At 33.9% G+C, this 11,412-nt stretch overlaps 2 protein-coding genes across 3 annotated transcripts in view; both read left to right on the top strand.

The window, feature by feature from the left end:
- The first annotated feature begins 4,739 nt into the window (after positions 1 to 4,739).
- LOC111801817 lies at positions 4,740 to 6,890 on the top strand. Of its 2 annotated transcripts, XM_023685990.1 has the most exons (4): positions 4,740 to 5,059; positions 5,225 to 5,601; positions 6,251 to 6,329; positions 6,631 to 6,890. In XM_023685990.1, the coding sequence occupies exons 1-3, from the start codon at positions 4,882 to 4,884 to the stop codon at positions 6,254 to 6,256; spliced, it is 561 nt and encodes a 186-aa protein (XP_023541758.1). In that variant the 5' UTR covers positions 4,740 to 4,881; the 3' UTR covers positions 6,257 to 6,329; positions 6,631 to 6,890. The 2 variants fall into 2 exon arrangements, with proteins under 2 accessions (XP_023541758.1, XP_023541757.1); XM_023685989.1 differs by lacking the exons at positions 6,251 to 6,329; positions 6,631 to 6,890 and having other exon boundaries at positions 5,225 to 5,857.
- A 4,034-nt stretch (positions 6,891 to 10,924) lies between these two features.
- The window catches only part of LOC111802104 (plant intracellular Ras-group-related LRR protein 3-like), a 3,204-nt gene continuing 2,716 nt past the window's right edge, over positions 10,925 to 11,412 (top strand). Inside the window, exon 1 of the mRNA XM_023686352.1 lies at positions 10,925 to 11,412. Within this exon, the coding sequence (XP_023542120.1) occupies positions 11,120 to 11,412 (293 nt within the window). The 5' untranslated portion in view covers positions 10,925 to 11,119.

Here is an 11,412-nt window from a genome sequence, read left to right on the forward strand (position 1 = left end):
AGCGTAACCAACGTCACTTTTCTTGGTCCACCTGGCCCGCCACTTCACCAACATCACGTGAATAGATGAGCTGGCGTCCTACTCAGGTGGGTCCTAAAAGTCCACCAATTAGGATCTGCCACATCATAACTACCAACGAGATTTCGAAAACGAGGTCGATCCTTTAGTACAACTAAACAATTTTTTTCATATTAATTATATTTCTTAATTCATTAAATAAATTAATGTATCATTTAATTATATCTCAAATTATAATATTTTTATTTATTTTTAGAATAATAAATAAACAATAAAGGATTCGGTCGTATTTTATTTTATTAATTATTAGACGAAAATTATTGGGAAGAATTCTACATTATTGAATTACTTTATTATTTAATTTAGATTCGATTCTTTTTTCCAAAATAATAATAATAATAATAATAAAAAGTTTAATTTAGTCTCTCCTTTTCCACTACTTTGGTCCTTTATATTTAATTAACATTTTATTTTTAGATTTTAAATTTAATTAGTTCCTACACTAATTTCATATGCATTTTAATTTTATTTTTTTAACTTGTATTTTCATCATTTTAAATTATCATTTTAGTTCCTTTATTTCATTTTTTTATTTAATTTTTTTAATCAATTTTTTTTTATGATGCAATAACCATTTTTTATAATATATTTTTACATTTATATATATATATATATATATATATCCTACATGCAATTATAGACAAATGTCATGAACAAATATGACCGAGACATCTAAAACATGACCATAAATATTTTAGACAAATATGACCATGACACACGACAAGCCGAATGCTCGTGTAGAGCCTACGAATTATCTTATTGCTCACATAAACCAGAAAAGAAGGTCGTTGGAGTGAGTGAATGTTCTACTTCCAACATTAGTCCCCTTGGGACCCATTCCTCACCGCACCACCAGCAAATATTAAACCAACCCAAAAATGAAAGTCATTTATTTATTTGTTATGATTATTGTTTTTACAAAAATACACTATGGTCGGTGTACAAATCGATCGTCATAAACCACTATGGTTGCATGCTAATACTCATAGTATGCATGAAAGTATGATACAAGAAGTAAGTATGTCATAAAAATTTGAGTTGAAATGAGTTGATTTGATGTACGTAAGAACACTTTGAACGTTATGATGCATGTTTATCGAAAAATAAATTATTAAGCTATGATTTGAACGAAACTGAAAGCATGTCTTTGGTGTGATGTTAAACACGTTATATGAAACTCATTTTTAAGATTTGAGCATAAAATTAGCTGAAAATGATACACGATTGAATGTTATGCATGTTCGTACAAACTGAACTATGAATTTATTTGGATATGAGATCAAGACTAGGTCTCCATGTTAGGTCGCTATGTTATGTCTCTATTTCATGTGTGAAATTTGAGTGGTTATACGAAGAAAATTAAGTGTTTGCCAACTAGCCCCTAATCGTAAGTCAGACTCGATTATCAAAGGTCTGAATAACTATAGAACTAACTTATGGTTATACCTTGTGGGGGCTACTGGGAAGTTTGCCAGTTAGCTTTTCTATAGTGAGCCTGTCACGAGCAACAAGGGTCCACAGTTGTACCTTAGAGTTGGTTGTCCTTAGACTTATGATTATTGTTCATGCATGTGAGTTTAGCGGTTATACGGGAACAATCAAAATGTACCAACTAGCCTCTAATTGTAAACCTGACTCGATTGTCGGGAGTCCAAATAGCTATAGAACTGTCGTATGATTTTTTGACATGATTTGTGCTCTATGGGGATTATTAGGCAGTTTGCCAGTTAGGTTTCCATAAGTGAACTTGTCATGAGCGGTAGGAGTCCACAGTTTTACCTTAGAGTTGGTTGAGCCTTAGCATACATGAACCCTATGAGACTGATACCGAGGTCACGCCTCGAGAGCCTAGAGCTATGATAATGAAAGAGACTAGCAGAAATGACTAACTAGGAAACCTAAGAACTTAAGAAAATTTCGAGAGTGGGTGGTCCAAATAAGACCAAAAACTAAGAACAAGGTGCACACGAGCGGAGGACTATGGAGTTTTAGGCTAGATCAGTGTCTTGTACCCCTTAGATATGTTTCGAGATTTCATAACCAACCTATGACATGTTTTTGTGGGTGTGTCATTGAAGTTGTTAGTTTGTAATGTACTTTGAACGACGTGGTGTTAAATCTAAATTTTCATTTTGTACACGCGCGTTTTAAAAGTTCTAAATTAAATTATTTCAAAAACATATTTTTAATTACTCAAAATTATTTCAAAAGATAAATTCCTTAAAAAAAATATATATATATTTTTTGAAAATAACAAAAAGTAATTTTACAAAATCCAGGCGTCTAGTCAGCATTGACGCGTGGAATCTCGTACGACAGTGAGAATCACACTAAAACGACAAACCCATTGCGTAAACGATCCCCCAACCCATCGACTTGGATGATGAATAGTTGCATCCTCGACACCACTGAGTCAGCATTCCGATTCATCGAATGTTCTGGTGGGCCCATGCCACGTGTAAAACAGATTTCTTCCCTTTCCCAAATTCAAATACTAACGCTACCTCTTCTTTTTTGTTACTCTCATTCTTATTCTTTTTTTATTTACTCTCATTTTAAATATTTCAATAAATTTAAATATTAAAAAATATTAAAATTTGAAAAAATATAGATAAGATTTACGTCCGCTATCGTCCAAAATCAGATGTTTTCATATGATTCGATGATCAAAATAACTTGGACTATGCAACCATGTCGGGTTAACTTTTTCTTGTTTTTTTCAATTTAGGTTAGGTTGAATTTTTGAAAAACCAAAGAAATCGGTTCGGTTGAAGGGTTCGAAATTTTGTTGTTGGGTCATCTTGGCCAACCCGATCAATCCAAAAACATGATTCACAACCTAATCCAACTCTACAACAGTTTTAAGATTGTTATGAAAATTAAAAATATTTGACGTTTGTAATATATGTTAGTGATGTATTGTGACTTATGATATTTTAGTTATTAACGTATTAAAAAAAAGAGAATAATCTAACCACCTGACTCGAAATTTGTAATAAGCTTGACACTTATTTGGTTCTATTATAATATATAATTATTTAAATTAATGTTTTATGTTTATCTCATTTAAATTAAATATAAAAAAAAAAGCATTTTTGAGTATTTTATTTAGTAATAAAATTTTGAGATTATCCTATTAGGATAGAAGAACATGTAAACGTGGAGAATTATCTTTTAAGCTTTTACTGACGTGGGAATAATTGGATGAGCTGGAAAATGGATTATTTATGAAAAAAAAATAATAAATAAATAAATAAACGTAAATATAATGTAATTGGCATCTGATTTGTACAATTATTATTTGTTCATTTTATGGTTACATCATACTACCTTATCTAAAGGGTCGTGATATTGTAATCAATGGAGTAATGCTCTCAAACCTCTAATGTTTGATTTATAAGATTTTAATTATTAATATAATATTTTCAAATTGGATCGGGTCGTGAACTCTAGTCGGGCTACTCGAGTTACCAATCCAATTAATCCAGATTTATTCAACCTAACCAATCTTCCATTTTTTAGATTGAGTTAGGTTGTGAACTCTATTCAAGTTGATCAGTCACCAACCTAACTAACCAGAGTAATTTTGGGTTGGTCTAAAAAAATTATCAACTCAACCCAACCTTCTATTTTTCGGTTGAATTGAATAGTAGACACTAATGGAATGGTTCGAGTTTTAAGGTGAGAAGGAAAGCACCGGGAAACGGGCCCAGGCGCATCCCAGCCGTCAGGCATCGCCAGCAAAATGGCAATGGATCCCCATGACCCCCGCCCTAATTACTTTGAAAATGACCCCTCCAAACTCTAATCGTGGGCTACCCCACGCCTCTCCCCATAATTTTTCTTTTTCATAATATAAAATCCTAAATTTTATATAACATTCAAACTTACTCGATCAACTCTAAAAGCTCAAAAATTCGTCTAATAACTATTAAAAATTTCAGTCTGGTGTGACAATATTCTATTTTTACGCTCGTGAGCTTCAAAAATCTCTCTTCTTTAGCTCCAAAATTGTATTTAAAGCTCTCGGGTTGTAAATTTGGGTCCGTAAAACAATCCCTAGAAGGGTTGAAAATATGTTTGTTATAGAAAAACGCTACCCCAAATTGCGTGGATAGATATGGAAAGATGTAGCATCTCGATACTCTCAACTAGCATCTTGACAATACCTCTAATGCATGTTGGCTTAATAACTGTAGCATGAGAACGCTATTCGATTTGACTTTCTCTTATTCTGTTCGGACCTTAATTTATATTTAATAAATACATATATATTTTATATTTTTTATTAATAAAAATAAATTCGGAAGAAATTATTTAATGGAGAGAATATTAAATTATGGAATAAATAATTTGGGCACATAATGGTTAAAATTGGATAACACGCTATGCCACGTAGACTGAGAGCAACTAGGTCAAATTGACATTTTATGCATAACCGTCTTCCGTCAAATTCAACAGAATAACTGTTAACATTAACGACGTTGACGTTTAACAATATTCCCGATTGAAGGAATGAGATTATTGAATACAATTAAAGGCTTTTCACGGAAAAGAAATAAATAAAATCTATAATCGAATAAATTTTTGCCCATGGAGTTTCAGTTAATTACGCTTTTGCCATTACGAGACGTGGAGTAATTTCTTCTATTTATAGTCGGCAAGGCGTTCCAATCCCAGGCTTGGAGAAGCAACTCCGAATCTTCTTCTTAGGTCTCTTTGCTCTACATTCTTAGTCTCTCCTTTTTCAATCCAAGTTCGACTGATAACTTTGGCTTCAAATCCAAGAAGCGAAGAGGAGAAATGGTTGGAGCCTCCCACAGCGCCGGCGGTATCGCCGCCAGATCTGATAGAACTGCAACGATTAAGTTTCTATGCAGTTATGGCGGCAAGATCCTTCCTCGTTATCCGGATGGCAAACTTCGTTATCTTGGCGGTGAAACTCGTGTTCTCGCTGTTGATCGTTCCATTACTTTCTCTGGTTAGTATTGGTCTCTTTTCTGACTTTATGTTTCATTATCTGTTGATTAGTATCGCGAATGTTGTGATTGAGTTTTGTGATTTGTTGATTTTGGAGTTCGTTGTGTAATTTAAGCCTTGATTTGAACTTCTTGAGAGTAAGATTTATGATTGTGTCTGGTTACAGAACTGTTGTTGAAGCTGGGACAGTTGTGTGGAACATGTGTGAGTCTTCGTTGTCAATTGCCTTCAGAGGATCTGGATGCTTTGGTATCGATAACCTCCGATGAGGACCTAGCGAATCTCATTGAGGAATACGATCGAGCAGCATCGCCGCCGTGTTCTTTGAAGATCAGAGCGTTCCTTTCACTGCCTAAATCTGTGAAAAAAAGTCCTCTCTCTTGTTCTTCGGCCTCTTCATCATCGTCGTCGTCCTCAAAATCTTCGTCTCCGACAACTGCTGCGTCCTCTCCAAGGATCCCGACGCCGGTTCCTGATCATTGCTTCCACCAGATCCCGACGCCAGTGAGGTTTTCGTACCGTCTCAAGAACTCTCCGTCCAAGGTTCCTCACTGCTCATATTATCCTCAAGGGAAGCCTAGCCATGTCTACCTTATCCACAATGGAAATCACTGGCAATAACACCAACTAGAATGAACGGAACCAAAGCAAACATAAATATAAGATATAACGAAATAGAAGATGGAAATTTCAAGCACCAAAAGGATGTATGATGTAAGGAGACTGTATAAGTCGCTAAGGATTGGTTTTTGATCCATTAGCCATCAATGAAATTTGGTTCTATTTCGTTTTTCAGCCATAGCTTTTGTGACGGTGAGTTTCTTTGTCATTGAATCAGGATCCCTTCCCAACTTCGCATTACAACTTCCATTATCATTAGGTCCGTCAATCACGTTTGTCCTCTCTGCCAGTTGAGTCCGAGCAAATGCCCACCGTTTTCTCTGTGTACAGTGTTTGCATTCCGAATGTCCATAGTTTAGATCTGATAGTTGCTTGAGCACAATACCTATTTCTCAATCTGGCAGAATTGGCATCATTATCTGTTCTTTCCTTCCATCATTCTCTTTCAAAGAGTTTTCTGTTCGTTTTTTCAAAACTATTATGAATGTTGTATAATAGATTACAACTTCCATAGTCTCTGATCAAGTAGACGATTTATAGATTTATAATGAATACGAAACTGATTTTGCAGGGTTAAAGAGATGATCACACTGGATCAAACTAAAAGTTGAAGGCGAAAAGGGACTGCGGCTGCGCTTCAGCAACTGGCTGTAAGATCTCCGTCCTAGCTAATATATCATTCAAATGTGTATGTGCGTGTTCGTTCATAACTTCTGACATAGAAACTTCCAGTTGTTGATTCTATCAATCCTCTTACTCAGTCACTGGAGGCCATATGTATATGTATGTTCACAAGTATTGATTCCTTTTAGGCCATCATTGATTCTTCCAATCCTCTTAATCAGTTATTACTATAGGCCTTCATTCTCACACACATATTTCTTTCTGGTTACAAAAGACCACATGAATTTTATCATAAACATGTGAAGTTCATAACTATTTCCATTTCAGGGCACATGTGAAGAAAATCTGGTATTGTTCGGAACCAGAGGTCAGTCAGTGATGGCGTTTGCTCTGTTTACTGTATGAAGAGTTTCTTTCACAATCACAGGTACACCTTTCTTCTTTCCCATTCATTATAAATGAAGTAAGACAAGAGCATGGTCTGGAAAGTTGGGGGAAAATAACACCAAAATTTTAAGACCTCAAATAGGGAGTAATATAATGATAGTAGTAGGAGCAAGTTGCAAGCTCCTATGGCGTGGCGATTACGATGGGGTTTGATTTGTTTGTGTTAGGAGATTGAATCAATACCATGACTGAAAATTGGAGGAAAAATCCAAAGTGGACAGCAAGAACAATGGCTGAGAATGAATTTGGGGGACCATGATGAGATTGAGATCAGGATCAGTTCAACTAATACNAAAAAAAAAAAAAAAAAAAAAAAAAAAAAAAAAAAAAAAAAAAAAAAAAAAAAAAAAAAAAAAAAAAAAAAAAAAAAAAAAAAAAAAAAAAAAAAAGAAGAGGACGGACCCCACCCCTACCATTAAAGATAAAGACTTCTTTGTTACCGAATCTAGTTGTGTCACCAACAGGGAAACCGATAGGAACCAGAGGAAGGGAAGGCTCTCGTAAAAGAAAAAGAAAGTTGATAAATAAATAATTTAACCCTAAACCCTATATGATGCGATGAGGTCCAACACTAGCTGTTGAACTCAAAAAAAGGTTCCAATAATAGGGTGGAAATTGATTCCATTCTTTGAAATAGCCATTTACAAAACTATTTTCAACGGCCAATATTTTCATTTTAAAAAAAGGATAGAATTTTCCGTTCTAAATAAGAAAAAGGAAGATAGCATGTGCGTGGGCCATGTACACTTTTGGATGCAAGAATATGTGTGTTGTAAACTTCACATTTATGCGTGGTGCGCGTATATTTGACATTACGGTTATGATTATTAGAATATATGGAAAATGTAATAACTAACTTGATAATTTTTATTGTGTTTATATCATAATTTGTAAGACCCATGAAGACCCATGATTATGTGATGATAAGTTTACATATGAGCATATTAGAATATTTATCTGCCGAATACGAAAAAACAATTTGTAACATTAATTCAAATTATTTGTTGGAAATGACAAATGAACATGCTATAAAAATGATGGTAAGTTTAGTCTACATTCAAATTATTATGTGATGGTAAGTTTACGTTTGAGCATGTTGGTATAGCATATTTAACTACTAAAATGTGCATATAGACTTGAGTAAACCTAACTTGCATGTGTAATTGAACACAAATTAGTATTTTTTTTTGTAGTATTGATTTATGTGGGGGTGATGCAACATCTAAAATTTACCCTATAATACTTTCTCCAATGTCTAAAGGGCTAGAGAGCTTATAATTGTTCTTGTTGTTGAATAGCTTTTCAACTTATTGATCTTGTTGGATTGACTCTTAGTTTGTTCTTGATTAAAGAGTCATAAAATATGGTCTTAAAAATGTAAGGTTTTCAACTTTTGTTTTCAATTTATAATTCTTAAATAATGATCGCGATAATTTGTGATTAACCAAATTTCTCATTCATCAGTATCGAAAAATGTTAGGATGAAATTGGACCATTTTATGTTAAATCAAATTGAAAGAGAAACCGAAGATTAAATAAGGTAAAGATAGGACCAAATAAGACAAATATATATAGATACATATACGAGCATCCATCAAAGTAGACCATCACATTGTTGTGCAAAGTTTTGCTTATTTACCTTCTTTCCCTTTAACAAATTTTAATATTATCCTATTTACTTTTTATTATTGGTAAATATCTGGTATGAGTTAAGAATATTTACTAAATATATCATATTTGACTGCAAATATCTTGAAAATATTTAGAGCCAAATATCTTGTATGATTGAGGATATTTAGTCATCCAGATCTTGTAGAATTGGGGACATTTAACTTCCCATTTTTAGTTATGGTTTACCATAGGTATCATATTTAACCTTTTATTATACGCAAATATCCATTTCTCTTTCATTTCTTTTGTAACTCTGTAGATGATTATAAATAGACAACTTTCATGGGGTGGTTTTAACATGCTATCAAAGCCTTAGGTAGGGTGTTTTAACAAATATTCTCATGATATCAAATCCCCTTCGATTTAGTAACCTCGATCTTTGGAAAAGCCAACTTCTCCCTCCCCTTGAGAGCCAAGACATGTTAGGTTAATGGAACTCTAGTTTCACCACCTCGCTTTGAATCAAAAACCTCAATGGAAAGCAACCGATCAACGACTTCTTTGCTCTTGCTCTCCTCTATCACCGAGGAAGCCACTATTGTCTCTGTTGGTCTCTCCACTGCACGTGACGTTTGGCTCGTGTTGGAGACGACGTTCAGCTATCGTTCGATAGCCCGTGAACTAAGACTCAAGGATGACTTGCGATTGATGAAAAGTGGCACCAAACATGTTGTTGAGTATGTTTGTACTTTCAAAACAATATGTGACCAACTTCATGCTATTGATAGACCCGTCAAGAACATTGATAAAGTGCATTGATTTCTTCATAGACACGACACTGATTTTTCAACTTTTTCTACCAAATGGCTCTCACACCTCTTCTAGTTTTGAGTTGTTCTAGCGCTCACTTGAATCTTCTAACTTTATTCCTATGACATTCATAGTCACTAATCATGGTGGCACCCATGGAAGTTACCCTGCTTCCTTTAGTAACCAACGAGGTCATTCTCATTTCCACAACTCTTCCAACCGAGGGTGAACCCACTTGGGTCAAGGTCGTCGATTACCTCACTGCCAAATATGTTGCACCAAAGGATATTATGCTGACCGCTACAACCAATGTTACATTTGAACCGGTTCTGCTCACCTTTCTAAAGCTTTCAACATGTCTTATTCTATTGTTGGACCTAAGGATATTTATTGGTTTTTGGACACTAGGGCTTCAACCCATATAACCGCCGATCCATTTATTTTGGATCCGTTCTAAAAATTACACAAATAAGGACACTGTAATCATAGGAGATGGAGCATCCCTATCCATTGCTCAAATAGAGAACTTTTATCATCTAAATTTAAGTAAATATTCTCTAAGAAATTCTCTTATAACTTTTTTTTTTATTGGGTGGTGGTATAACTCCACTATTTCCCTTTCTAACTTATGTCTCCCACGGCCATATTTCCCTCTGTTTTTCTTCTCCAAACCCATTCTTTCAATCCGTTTCAACTCTCTAATATTTTATAAATATATAAAGATAAATTTGAAATTACACGTCTGAAATGAATATATCATATTTAATTAGAGATCATTATTTAAAAATAAGTCATTGAAAACAAGTATTTGATAACTTGAAAAAAAATGAAAACGTTAAGTAATACGTTTAAAAAAAAAAAAAAAAGACAGAATATCAGTACTAAATACTAAACGGGAAAAAAAAACATGAAAACAAAAAAAATAAGAAACAGAAAAATCAACAAGAAAAAAAGTGGAAAATTAAGCCGAAGCCATTCATCCCGACTATTGATAATTCGATGGTCGACAAGAGCGACTTGTGATGGCGTGTCAACAAGATAATATAATATCGTCAGCTAAGTACTACTTTGTGAAATGTTGTGCTAAAATAATTATTGAAAATAAAAAAAAAAAAAATTAAATGAAATTGTTAATTTCTAAGTCTAGAAATAGGACAACGAACATTGAACCATACATTAGATTGCAAATGGGAATGGGAATTGGAAATATTCAATTGTTCTTGTTTTACCAAGTCTTCAATTTAGTGGTTGCATGCTTACATCCTCATCAAAAGTCGTCGAAGAAATATTGCTTTGCCAATTAAAATAAATACTTTTTTATATTGCTAAATTAAAATTCATTTCCGAACATGATATTGTTTGAACTTTTATTTACAATTCCAATAATAAAAAAAAATCACTTATTTAAAAAAATCATCTGCGTACATATAGTTCTTATTAACACTATATATTAAGATTTTAAAAAATAAGATAAGATTATTTCACAGAAAAGAAAAGAAAACAACAAAAGAATGAATGGAATCATCACAAAAATTGAAAAAAAATTAAAACATGATCCATCGTAAATCCTAATCTCCTCAAAGTAATTGAAACAGAAACAATTTCAATGGGTCAAATTAATTCATAATTCAGTAAATACATTATTATTATTAATTACAGTTTTTAAGGTTTAAATATCTTTTATATATTGTTTTAATCCGAATAGAATTTAGGGGATAAGTCACTACTAATTAGATCCTCCATCCACCGTGATTGAACTTCATATATGATTTTAATTTGGACATTTAAGAATTTTCAACGGTCAACTCATAACTTCCCTGAGTTTTCTTCTCTAATAGCCCTATTTCTCTCATCATCTTACAGAACTAAGCAAGCTCAAACTCCCCTTGGCCTTCCCTGTCTCTTACGCACTCGCAGGTAATTCCAGCAATTGCCCCACCGTTGAGACATGGATTCATTACCGGATTCTATTTCCGACCACTTTCCTATCCTGTACTACGTTCTTTACCAACTCGATTCTATTTCTGGTACATCCAACTTACAGCTTCCTCCCAAAACTAAACAATCGGTACTCACCCAGTTGTCACATCTCAACAATCCTAAAGTCTTGGCCTCTATGATCGAAGTAATCCCCGACAACCTCACCAACACTCTGTCAGCCCTCATTTCACTCGGCCCACCCCCCGATCCCTCCGCTATTGCAGCCGCTCGTGAGAAGATCATTGAAATCCAATCTGGTCT

Source organism: Cucurbita pepo, chromosome LG09 (genome assembly GCF_002806865.2).
Source record: "Cucurbita pepo subsp. pepo cultivar mu-cu-16 chromosome LG09, ASM280686v2, whole genome shotgun sequence".
In the NCBI taxonomy this organism is placed as follows: Eukaryota; Viridiplantae; Streptophyta; class Magnoliopsida; order Cucurbitales; family Cucurbitaceae; genus Cucurbita; species Cucurbita pepo.

Excerpts from the sequence above, each read along its gene's own strand:
- LOC111801817 (XM_023685989.1), top strand. The coding sequence starts at position 4,882 with ATGGTTGGAGCCTCCCACAGCGCCGGCGGTATCGCCGCCAGATCTGAT. Across the intron at positions 5,060-5,224 it reads TCGTTCCATTACTTTCTCTG|AACTGTTGTTGAAGCTGGGA; the intron begins GTTAGTATTGGT and ends GTCTGGTTACAG.